Source organism: Arachis hypogaea, chromosome 7 (genome assembly GCF_003086295.3).
Source record: "Arachis hypogaea cultivar Tifrunner chromosome 7, arahy.Tifrunner.gnm2.J5K5, whole genome shotgun sequence".
Classification (NCBI taxonomy): Eukaryota; Viridiplantae; Streptophyta; class Magnoliopsida; order Fabales; family Fabaceae; genus Arachis; species Arachis hypogaea.
The window spans coordinates 80,781,802-80,795,089 of NC_092042.1; the positions used below are offsets into that span (position 1 = coordinate 80,781,802).

Genomic DNA, 13,288 nt, shown 5'->3' on the forward strand with positions numbered 1-13,288 from the left:
CTACTTAGTATCGTATTAACAATAGGAAATAAGGTACAGATACACATGAAGCGATAGTGAAAGAATTCTACTTTGTAATCCTAAAACACAAAATTCTATAGTTTCTTATTGAAAACTATGTGCTTTAAAAATAAACCAAGTCATTTATTCTGTAGTTTGAACTGGAATTTTCATATATAAAAATGATAAACTTGTCAAGATTAAAGCCAGGGTGAACCTCTATCCCACAAAAAAAAAAGAGTATTTCACATTTTTTGTTTTGCCTTAGTTATATACTTATAACATATATGCACAAGGAAAGAAAACAGTAACATCCTTTGTTTTAGTCTGTTTATTGTTTAAGACTAAACCTTAATATATTTGGATTTTTCCCCCAACGGTGCCTCCTACACCCTCCAAATTGGGGCACAGAATCTCACGTGTCAAATGGTGGAAAGCAATCCCATGAAGCCTTCTACACCCTCCAAATTGAAGGACCAGTGATCTCACAAGCAAATTGGTGGGAAAATATTCGGACGGTGCCTCCATCCTCCAAATAGGGGAAAACAATCTTCCATTCACTCCCATAGTTGCAATAGCATCAAGGCCCAAGCATATCCTCAGTTCTCCTTAGATTATGAATTAGTACAATGGTAAGAAGGACTTCACAACCCGTTTGTGAATTGAGACTTGGAGGTAAAAGCATGACAACCTACTTATGGGATAATTCGTTTTCACTTTTCAGAACTGCCTTCAAAAGATACCAAATTGATAATAAACAACGAATTGAATCTGAAAACAGATAAACGCATATTGGAAATGCAAACTAAAACTTAAAAATGCTGACAAAACAACATATAATATTTTTTGGTTGCTTAATAACATACAATCTATATTAATTTCAATGTAGCTTCATGCATTAAGATCAAGAGTTCGGACATAAATTAGGTCCATGGAACAGAGACCAAAAACAACTATAAAAACGCACTGCATTTCCTCTTGGGGGTATAACAAATGCTTCATAGAATAGGCTGCTATGGGAGTGAGAATGTGAGATGCATGTTTGTTCTCAAATAATTGATATAATAATGAAAATATCATCATATCCAGGTGAACAGAGGATTTATTTCGAGAGGTTGGATTACATACAGGCCTTAAAAATAAAATAACTAAACATTTTAATAAATATCAACAACCAATTCCTGATTCAAATGCCTGATCACGGTGTTAGATATAACGGCCCGTTTGGTTCATGTCTATGTCCACCAGATGGATACGGTAGTACGTAGTACACCGTTTGTTTATTGAGACACAATTTTAATAGACACGGTTATACATAAATACACATAAAAAACATATAATAAACATCTCATGTCATAAAATCACTCATTCTAAAAACTTAAGTTAATTTAGGGAGTTCACCAAGGATCGAACCCTTGACCTTTCGGATCTAGAACTCTAATACCATGTCATGAACCCACTCATCCCAAAAGCGTAACCTAACAGGATAATGTAACACTAATGGTCATATCTCTACCTCTATTGTACACATTGTACGCTTAGACCATTGGCTCCCTATACTTTTCCTTCTTTCAATATGTGACACTAAGACACAATCCATGACACAATTTTCCAATTCTATCCCTGATTATTTTTTAAAATTCCAATCTTGTCCTTTACCCTAACCCTCCTAACTCCCCCTCTCCTCCCTTTGTCAGTTCCATCCACTTTCCTACCTCCATTCTACCACTTCCTTCTCCTTCTACCATTGCTGCTGCCGCCACTACCGGTGTTGCCACTGCCTCCCTCCTTTGTTCGCCTCTCTTCTGCCTTCTCTCTCTCTCTCCCCCCTTTGCCCCTGCCCCGGCCCCGCCTCCCTGTCAACGTTGTTGTCGTGTCTTTGACTGCCTCTCTTTCTCCTTCTCTTGCGCACGCCGACGCCTCCCTCACCTCGCCTCCAGATCTGTATTCGTCGCTGCCCTCTTCACTCGTCGTCCACTGCGTTGCCCTCCACCATCAACGTCATCATTCCCGTCATCATTTTGCCGCTACCCTCTTTGCTTGTCATCCACAACCTCAACAAACCCTCACCCTCCCTCTCAGATCTGTTTTTGTTAGATTTGTTTCTATTTATTTTTTTAATTATTCCATTTTTCTTTTAATTTGAATTTTGTAACTGATATTTAATTAGAGTAGTTAATTTTAATTAGAGATAAAATTGAAAATTAGTAATGACGATAGTGGTGGCAATGGAAATTAGAGGTGGTGGTGGTAGTGGTGTTGAGGTTGTTTTGGTTTGGGGTAAAATTGACTTTGGAATTAAATAGATGTGTCTTGTGCATTATCATCAAACATGTTATAAAATTTGTGTATCTTTGTGTTCATATCTATGTGTCTTTGTGTCTATGTCTCTATCTTTTTGAGACACTAACCAAACACAACCTAACATCCTAGTAAACTTACAAGTTCTACGTCATGCATTAATTCCTTCCCACATCCTCAGTCACAAAATCCATGAGATATGCTAAAGGTGCACCTGAGTTCTAGCCGAAAAATTGTAAGAGATAGCCATGAGCTGAGCATATTTGATTAGCCTTCCACTAACTTTTTCTCCCCAACATAATGCTCATACAAGGAATGATACTTTGCTGGGATGTAATCCTTGAACCTGTTGTGCAGAAGATGAGAATGACATGATAAATTTAACATCCATTTTAATTTGATCAAATGTCAAAAGTATGTTTTCAAAACTTTTCATCATGTGAAAGGAGGAATCATGCAAGGAAATGATAACTAGAAATCCGAAGCCAGAGAAGTAGCTACTTCACAGTGCTTACTTGGCATATCAAATTATATGACTTATTTCTTAATGCTCATATACTACAAGGATGTTATAGTAGTAAAGAAAACAAGCATTGGCTACTGACAAATGGTAACAACTAACAAGGACAGCTTCAATGGAGGAAAGACCGGTTTTAGTATTATACTTTCACTAAATAGTCATACCTTTTAAGTAGAGGTAGTCTCTCGGGTCCTGAGAAGAGTCTACAAATGCACTGCAAAACTTCACCGATCTTCATTGCTTTGGTCTTTAGTGCCTTCATATAACCCACAAAGTCTATATATTCTGAAGCACTGAGCTTCTCTCGAACCTGTAGGCCATATGATTAAAACAAAGTATCTTACTCCAAACTTAGCATCACAAGTAACGAACGGAAAATTATTGCCATGTTAACAACCACATTCACAATACCAGAAGGGTTGAGGCTAACAAAAGGTATTTCTGCTTCTAAATGAAAATGCATCATTTTGGGGGATACGGATTCATTTGGAATATAAGCATTTAAAAGAACCACATCCAAATAACCTGAAACTTATAGTTAGTGAATCCAAGTAAACTTGATATGTACATCAACCTCAGCTTAGCAAAAACACTAGACTCAATACTTCGGAAATATTCTCACCTACCTACAAGGATAAGCAAAACTAGGTAAAATACAGAATAAACCTGCATTCCAAGCAGTAACATTTGACATCACCTACAAAGGGCTTCATTTATGCCAGGTTATGTTGCAAAATGTTTAGTGATTTTTCTCTAGACTGTATCGATTTATAGCATAGGACAGAGTCAATAGTAAAGGAAGCCAGTGACGGGCAGCCAAAAGTCTTCCCACCAGTGTAAGAGGGACAGTGTTACAGTCCAATGAAGAAGCATGTCAGTGACATTAGAAAAATTAAAGTACACTCAACAGAATGCAGAATACCAAAATAGAGGGAAAGCAAGAGGCAAAATAAATACTTCAGACAGGAAAGCAACACAAAGATGGTGAGATCCAACATCTCATGCATGTAGGCAGATCAAAGTATCACATATAATGAATACCACCTGAGCAAGGAATGCTGATCCTTGGGTTTCATTAGTAGCAGAAGGTGCAGAATCACCAGGAAGATCACCTCTTTGACTATCGATCTCCAGACTTCTCTTTTGGAAGGTCCCTTCATCCTTACATTGCAATTCTCCGCTACCTTGACCATTTTGACAATGCATTATAAATCTACTGATATTTCTATGATTCACAAAATTTGAAACAGGAATGAGCCAATTGATTGAAAGAATTTATACCACATGAAGGCTCGTGAGAATCTCTAAACTGTTGCTGCAGGTTGTACTCTCCTGTTATAAATCTACGTTTCTTGACTGAACAAGGTGCTATCAGCGTATCCTTTGATTTTTCACCCAGTTGACGAGTATCAGTCAAATCAACCAATTCATGTTCTTGTGATATCACAGTCTTCTTTCCAAGAAAAATTCTGCCACATTTATCTCTTGAACTTACACAATCTACAATGTTGCAATCATCAGACGCCAGAGATGATCGATTAGCAGGCATAATTTTTCCAAGGAATGAAGTACTGCCTTTTCTAGTACCAAGACTTTCAGCCACTGGTGTAGCCTGCATGTACAAATACAACGATTAACAAGCCATAAAGCCATAGTAGCTTTATATGATTTACAAAATAAGAATCATTACAACACTCAAGGAGTTACCACAGGTGAGAGAAGTTTTTCAACATTAAATTTATCATCATAGGGATCAGCTGATGTAATTTCTCCCACATTTCCTGTGTGAAGAAGCAGAATCTGTCTCAATGATATTTTTAGTAGAAAAATAAGAATATAAAAAAGTTGTTCTCTGCAAGACATCAAATTCATATATACAGACATGGAAGATCAAAAGAAAAATTCAGTACAGTTCTAGTATAGATTCACTAAAGCAATTCACTTGCATGTTGCCCCAAAAATATTACATGAAATATATAATATCAAAATATATTTGCATATCATACAAAATCCTTTGCTCTATGTTTTTCACATCTACCTATCTAAAACCCTCAATATCTTTTAAGTACATTTTAGTATAACAGTCAAAAACTGAGGTAGGAAGTAGGGACCACAAGTTGACACAAAAAACAAAACAAAAAGATGTAGAACTGGAGGACACTGACCCCCATCATCAACCTCTAATAATGATAGCTTTGTAGGTCCACGGATTGTTACATCTCGAAAAAACCGGGTTAGTGTATAAACAACTTCTCCAAATCTTGAGAAACACTGCAAGATTAACAAACCAATCAGTAGTTCAGTACATTAAAAGAATTTCAAAAAGACAACTCTGGTGCAGAATAGCACCTTGATGTGAGGTTGTATCCATCGAGAGACTTGGGACTGACGATGTGGATGTGCAAACCTGTAAACCACTTCAGGATTAAGAATAAACCTAATAAAAAACTGGTATGGGACAAAGCCCAAATTAATAATTACAAAGGTTTCATAACATTCCTTGAGAGTTGAGACATAATAAAGAAAATACAAACGCGTATCTTGATACATGTATTAACTGGCTTAGATTTGTGTCTGCGTTGCAGTAAATTTAGATAAAACAATCTAAGTAGATCATATCATATTATTATGACAATATCAACTCCAATTTACATTAATACTTCAGTCATTGTATGAAGTGAGATGCTGGAGAGAGAGAGAGAGCATTGTTTCAGGAAGCATATAAAGAACTTTGTTACTTGCTTCCATGATATGTATTTTACAGTAGATCAAAACAACTAAGGGTTAAAACCTTTCATCACAGAAAATAATTGCTCCATAGTCATGTCGATGGCGAATGACACGTCCAACAGCTTGGTTCACAGCTCGGGAGGCTTGTTGGTTATACCACTCATCTCCAGTTAAAACCTGTTTATGCACCACATAAAATAAGTATGTATGTCATGTATAAGTTCTCAACATTTGGGTCAAGTAAACAAACATAACCTTGACTAATTCTCCGCGTGGATGAGATTGTTGATCCAAGTATTCACGTTTTAGACGAACCTGTTTTAGCGAGTTAACCCAAATGAGTGCAATTTGTTAATAAACACATACATACAGAAACAATTATTTAGTATTAGAATGTTCAATGGCTGCAATTAGATCCACATGTTCAAGCCAAACTAATTCTCAAATATCAGAGGACTGAAAAAAGAAAATGGAAAAAGAAAAGAAGATTATCAAACCTTAGGATCAGTATATGTAGCATATGGCAAACCAGTAATTACCACAGCTCTTCCAGCATGATCCGCAAAATCTAATCCTTCACTTACCTATTTAGATGGAGAAAAAAAGTTTATTTGCAATGTATTGGCACAAGTGAACTTCAGATGCATCCAAGTGAGAAAATAAGCTATTGGTTGCTTTGCAGTACAATCTCTGGTATAATGCTTATTTAGTTCTTTTATAAATCTTTCTATCTGAATTACATATGACTAAATATTTGAAATATTTTATTGTCTACATGTTATTGCATCCTAGAATTTTAAAAAATATTGCCATCCCCCCTCTCATCAAGTCACCATATGGCTATACGCATGTATCATATTAGTACAAGTATGCATACCCATCTGTGTAACATACTACATATGATGCATATGAGAACACAATGGTAAGTTGTTTATCAACAACTGTAATCAAGCCATACCTTACCACGACAAACAGCAAAGAAAACTGCTCCAGATGTGGAGGTGTCTTTCAACTTAGATATGTAATCCTGTTTTTTTTTTTTTCAAAAAAAAAAGAAGAAAAAGAAAAAAGAAACACCACAATACAGGTCCACTTTAGGATATAAAACATCCAAATGATAATTATGAAAGAATGCTGTTTTAACCATGCTACATATCAAGAATTGATTAAGCCTAATTCATATTGCTCTGCTGATTATACAACTAACTGACGTGACATGACATAAACAATAATTTTACCTTGATTGATGAGGGAAATAATGAAGATTCCCTAGGTTCTATAACTGGTTTTTTGTGTTTGCAAATTCTCTCCCATATGGACGTTGAAGTTTCATTACTCTGAAAAAAAAAATGCACCATGAGCCAAGAGCAAATAGATTCGGCCCTTCATTAGGTTTGTGGTTTGGATTCTTACCAAGCTTTTCCAGCACCCAATGCATTGGTCCAAAAGGTAGTAAGAGGGGAAGAATACAAGAAGTCCATCAGGAACAATTCGGGCCAAATTTACTGCAATACAACATGAAAATGAATTTGTAGGCAGTCATTAGCTATCCCCAGTTTTTCTTTTCCCCATTCTGTCAGGTTCCTGGCTTTCTATTATAGTGTAAATGCATAGAATTTTCTTTAGTTTTAATGAAATCATATCATAGCACATATAAAATCATGCAAATAAATAAATATATACAATAGTAACTTTTGGTGTCTGAATTAAGTTTTCTCCCTTACATTTCAGCATCCTATCATAAGTTCTTGATGTGGTTATGCAATATCATAATCAAACCTAAATAGTTGTCTGCCTTAAACAATGCCACATCTCATGTCCTTCTCCAAATTAATTACTAGATAAGAACACAAATTATCAAATCATATGGCAGCTTAAACTCTATCTCGTCCCAAACTCAGGTGATTAAGATCAATTATATAAATCCATAGCCAAAATCAATATAAACTATACCTCATAGTCATACCTTTCCAAGAATGATTCGTGTACAACTAAAAACTATCAAAATTCCCAAATTACAACATGCGCAACAATAATATGTTTGACTAGCAAAAAACAGTCAATCTTAAGAACTCCAAAGTCAGAAATGCACCCAAGACATAAAAGCATCCATCACAGGAATACACTGCTCAGTGCTCACACCATAAATGAGATTTCAAAAAGTGCAATTTTGATTCCTTTGAGTAGATATGCAGTTTTCAGGTATAAAGAAATAAAACTTCTCCAAACACTGTATATACATAAGAGTGTCACATACCAATTGCATTTCCAAGTTCCTGCCTGTACTCTTGAGAATCGCGAGTGCGGTAGGAGGAGTTAAAAGTACGTCCTGAAGGACCAACTGGTACAACTCCAGCCCATATCTGATTTGGGGTTATTACATGTGGATTTTCCAGCTGAATGGGGAAATCTCTGAGATGACCAGAATCAACTCCAGTAGTTAATGACAACAAACATATTGTCAGATGAAACATAACCAGCAAGAAAAGGAACTTACAGTTTCAGTTCCTGAGCAAAAGAATCCATGGGGGATAATGTCCCTGATGTCAATATAATAGACCTGACTCCCAACCTATGAAATTCTTCCATGGCTATTCCAGGATTAAAACACCACCAGCTGAGTGTCCTTGACACATTTCCTGCAGCATCAGAATATCAAGATATAACAACTGATAATGAAAAGATGTTTAAAATTCTGATACTATAAAAATCTGTAGAAAACAAGTCAGAATGTCTGTAGAACGAAGTTTGAAAGCAGTGAAAGCTCTACATTCTACTGGAAACACAGCCACCTATTACATCTGTCAGGTGTATTATATATTAGAAAAGATCCAAGTTAAACTTACACATGCTTATTCCTGTTGAGAGACCACCCAGAAAACATGTGTCCCAAATGCTTCAACATGACATATTATATAAAACTTCTAAACTTATTTTAAATGCATCAAAATTGTAAAATAGATTGGCTGAGAAATTTGATGGGTAGAGCAAAACAGATGGAAAGCTAGTTAAGTGAAAAATATTGAGACCATTTCAGCTCCATTTAAACATAAATGTCACCCAACCTATTATAATAAGTTGAGAAGTACCTTTAGACCCATTGGCAGTCCTAGCTTCGAACTCCCGCACATGAACCTTTTATGTAAGAAATAAAGCTTAAATGGTTAGATATCATAGTACAAGGGAAGTAAAAATATACAAAGCAAGACCAAGAAATACTATAGAGAAACAAGACAACCAAAACCATCACATGAAATATGAAAAACTAAGGGAGTGCTCACAAGTTGCGATGGGAAGGAAAGGGAAGGCTTAAGATTTTAAAACCCCCTCTTGTTCAAGAGTTTAAAACAGGTAAGGAATAGGGGTTTGGAGGGCTTATTATATATTTCTACAAATTTAAAATGAAACAAACCCCTCTCCCCCCCCCCCCCCCAAAAAAATATATTTGGGGGGAACTTGAAAATTGGGGGAGAGGGGGGTTTGGAGGGCTAACAAAAACCCCAAACCCTTTCCCTCCAAATAATAAAACTCGTTCATGGAGTTAACCCTCCAAAATTCCCCAAAACCAAACACGTAAGCACACCCTAAGAGAACTTACTCGATAGTATGTAGCATGAGTAGTTCTTCCACCCTTGAAAACAATGTCAAGAATTTCACCAATGCTATCCAACCTGCAGATGGTACCAGTTGATTTCTGCTGGTTATCCTCCTCAATAAGGGTTGAAGCAGCTGCAATTATCGCGGAAAGCTTTTTAAAAGTCTTGGAAGTGATGTTAAGATCAGCTAGCAGTTCATATATATAAGGCCCAGGTTTGGTGTATCCCAACTCCTTTGATTCAATAGGCACCTGAGCAATCCGCTTTTCAAGTTTTAGAAGAAGTGCTGAAAGAATGAAAACATCATCCTGTACCTTAGAAGCCAAAAAATATACAGCAAACAATTCTCAAAGCATCCTGAGCAGAAAATTTAAAAAAAAGAACGCAACGTGAAGACAGTTAGCTGTCCACCAGAAAATCAAGTAAACATAAAATAAACAAACTTTAGCATATATAACTTTTTCTCAATAGGCTGCCAAAATAAGTTAAAGCATGCATCATGACATTGTGTAGAGAAATTGGAACTGGAACTTTTGCAACTATACAACACACCTCTAAGGATCGCAAAATCATCTGGATTCTGTGACTTATCATTTGATTTTTCTCTTCTTTCTATTGAAAGGTCAACACATTTTTGAGCCTCAGAAATGCAAGCCGTTAGAAGCCACGAAGGCAAATCAAAGGAGGCTGCATCAGCACATATGCCTTCCTGCACAAAGATAACTGTTGGTAAATAAAAACAAGCAAACTTGAATAGCATGAACAAGCTTCAATAATACATTGACAGGATAGCAATAAGGCAAATACTAAACATATATTAACAGTTTGACAATTAATAGTTCCACACAGAAGATCATATTCCTCAATCACAAATTTGTAACATCTTACAAGGTTGTGAGCTTCATCAAATATGAGTATACTATTGCTCCATGAAAGTTGCAGAGATTTTCTATATGCATGATCAATAAGATAGTTGTATGGAGCAAATACTATATCCACAGACTTATGGAGCTCCTTTGATAAATAATAAGGACACCTGAGAAAAGCAGACAGGAATTTTAAAATATAAGTCCAAACAATCAACAATTTAATTGGGATTAAAAAAGGACAAAAAGAATACAGATGAGTAAAGAGCCAATAGTAAATAAGGTTTTCTTATAAAAGAGTTATAAAAAGAAACAGCATAGCTAAGAAAACCTACGGCCCAAAACTCTTGCCAATATTGACCAAATCCTCAATATCTACAGGTTCTTCTCCAAGATGAGGATTGCTCTTCAAGTAATCTGCAATAGAATTTCAGGAACACTCTCAAGCTAGTCTAAGTCAATATGATAACTCTTCAAAGCTCTTAAAAAATTGGCAATAAGTTGATTTAGCATTTATACATGACAGGTAAAGGACACCGATCCACTTATATGAAAGAAATGCAGTGCATTAACTCCAGAAATGCATAACACTATACGGTGGTCATACATAAAATTTTAACTGTCTAGACAGTATCCATGGGAGTTGCTTAAAAGGTTACCAGCAACTTGAGGTAAATGATTGCATCGTTGCTTCCCTCTACGCTTTTGGCAGAGTGCTCGACAAGCATTTGTTTGTGTTTTCCCGTGAAGTGACTTCACTTTATCATGAATGCAAAGCTGCTCCCTAGATCCTAATACTATCATCTTAGGCCTGCATATGAACAACGACTACCATTTAAGCTTATGCCTAGGCCTAGCACACTTATATCACCACAAAAACTATACATGACATTATCGGAATTAGAATCACATTGAACAGTACATTACCAGAAAATTTATAAATCATTAATTTACAGAAACTTCATTTGAAAAGGCAAAAAGTTAAGAAAATAAAAGATGTTGCAAGGTATAAATTTACCTGTAAGACGATCGTTTCAGCTCTTGAATCACCTGACGGATCTGGCTGTGAGTGCGCGAAGTATATACTATTGTAGGTAAACCTGAGGACTCAGATTGCGAGGGCGGGGACGATGGCAGGGACGAAGGCAAAATCTCGGTTTTATCCTCGGACTTATCACCTGCGTTCATGCTCAAACCAAATCTGAAATTTCCGAAACTCCTGCGCCACGCCAAGGTAGCACAGAGAAGACACAACGTTTTACCAGTTCCTGTGGGACTCTCCAACAGTGCATTGCAGTTCTGCCATGCCACAGTAACACAAACGCACAAAAAATCAAAATCCACAGCACAATACAAATTGTTGTTATTGTTAACAATAATGAATCATCAACCGTGAAGTGGAAAAGAGAATCGAATAATCGAAAAATGCGTGGTTTACCTCCTGAAGGGATTGGATGACTTTGTCCATGTAAACGATCTGCGAATCGTAGGCTTCGTACGGGAAATCGACGTCGATTCCCCTGATCTTGTACGTTGGCATTTTTTCTTCGATTCCTTTCGTCTTCAACTCCGCAACAAATGGCTTCTCAGCAAGCTTGTTTCAAGTTTTAACTTGAATGAACCCTAAGGTCAGTTGGCGCTAGCTACCGAGTCAAGTATAGAGGGTGATCATTTTCCCGCCATTTCATCGGATATTTGTCATGCGACGTCGTATTATTATCCGCGTTATTTATTTTTTTATGATTAAAATTTACAACACAAAATTTAATCGCCGTGGCAAATGAGAGAAAAAAATTTCTCTAAAATAACGAAATTATTAAAACAAGAAAAATAACGATTTGATTATCATTAAATTTATAACATTAATATCATATGAGTTTTATAGTCTTAATTTAAAGTAATCTGACTTTCATTTTTTTATTTTATTAATCTTTTTACTGTCAACAAATTTATTTAAATAAAATATTATTCTTGATCTCTTTTACTTTTGTACACAACTTAAATATTAACAGAATCATACCAAATAATCGGAATAAAGATATTTAAACTAGATCAAATCTCAATTTCAATTATGTTTAAAGTATTCTATGGTCAATTTTGAATTTAAAAAATTTACTACTATATGTATTTTTTAGTAAATTTGAGTCATACTTTCTTATAGTTTAATTTAGAATTTAGTCCAAGTCATATGACTATTTGAAAAAAACATATTTTAACAAAATTTGCTGAGTTCTAAGATATGGATAATTATATTAAGGGGGATGCTACACATCAATGTAACCATGTAATCAAATTGGTCAACACAAAAAAAAATCCAATACCATTAAATAAAATGTAAAATACGCGCACCCAATGCACGGCCCAACGCTTCTTCTCCCGCGCTTCTTCTTCTTCTTTTCACGCTCGTTTACGCACGGAGCATCGAAACGTCTTCTTCTTCGCCTTCTTCTTCGCGTTCCTCCTTCTCCTCATTTTTTCGCGTTCCTTCTTCTTCACGTGTTTTCTCCTTATCGTTATTCTTTTGTTGTTGTTGCTGCTGTATTTTTTGTCTTTTCCTCCTTCTCTCTCTGGTGAAGAAGCAATAGAAGGTAATGAAGAAGAGTTTTGAATAGTGCAGAATGAACCGAACACAATACTCATGGTGAATCGAACACAATGCTCATGGTGAACTGAACACAGTACTCATAGTGAACCGAAATCTTAGTTATGGTGAACCGAAAACAATATAGTTGTATAGTACTGAGTGAACGAAACATAATTCATTATATAAAATCAAATTCAAACAGCTTTCTACGGAATGAACCGAACACAGTACTCATGGTGAACCAAACACAGTACAATTGTAAACATAATCCATTTCCGTCCATTTAATTCAATTCAAATTAGCAATTGCATTCCATTCAATTCAATTCAAAATCAAATAATCCTTTTTTTTTTGGTCGGTGGATTGGACAACCCCCAATCATAGGTACACAATACACACCCACACACTCCTTACATATTTACCAATGTTTTCTTCTCGGTTGCAGCTGGTAGGACTCGAACCCGAGACCTTTGAGATGGGGAGGGGGTGGAATGCCGTGTGAGCTATGACTCATTGGCAAAAATCGAATAATCCAAACTTTGTCAGTTTGATTCGTTTCAGAATAGTAATCCAAATCGCTCTCCTGTTTACCAAAAAATTATGAACCCCTAAACCCTAAATCATAAACACTAAACCAGAACCCTAAACACTAAAACTAGAACCCTGAACACTGAACCTTGAACCTATAGCC

At 36.0% G+C, this 13,288-nt stretch overlaps 1 protein-coding gene across 5 annotated transcripts; it reads right to left on the reverse strand.

The window, feature by feature from the left end:
- Window positions 1–120: 120 nt before the first annotated feature.
- LOC112703689 (regulator of telomere elongation helicase 1 homolog) lies at window positions 121–11,688 on the reverse strand. Of its 5 annotated transcripts, none has more exons than XR_011864278.1 (24): window positions 11,452–11,688; window positions 11,032–11,312; window positions 10,673–10,824; window positions 10,349–10,430; window positions 10,036–10,183; window positions 9,700–9,856; window positions 9,150–9,433; window positions 8,641–8,686; window positions 8,049–8,190; window positions 7,809–7,963; window positions 6,965–7,056; window positions 6,790–6,888; window positions 6,510–6,578; window positions 6,049–6,135; window positions 5,807–5,866; window positions 5,613–5,728; window positions 5,171–5,228; window positions 5,000–5,092; window positions 4,529–4,602; window positions 4,103–4,433; window positions 3,866–4,005; window positions 2,986–3,131; window positions 2,516–2,647; window positions 121–726 (listed from the first exon to the last, which is right to left on the reverse strand). XR_011864278.1 is itself a non-coding variant. In XM_072199995.1 (23 exons), exons 1-23 carry the CDS (start codon window positions 11,551–11,553, stop codon window positions 2,569–2,571), a joined length of 3,006 nt encoding a protein of 1,001 aa, XP_072056096.1. In that variant the 5' UTR covers window positions 11,554–11,688; the 3' UTR covers window positions 2,292–2,568. The 5 variants fall into 5 exon arrangements, 1 of the variants encoding a protein (XP_072056096.1); XR_011864275.1 differs by having other exon boundaries at window positions 4,987–5,092; XR_011864276.1 differs by having other exon boundaries at window positions 121–730; window positions 4,987–5,092.
- Window positions 11,689–13,288: the final 1,600 nt, after the last annotated feature.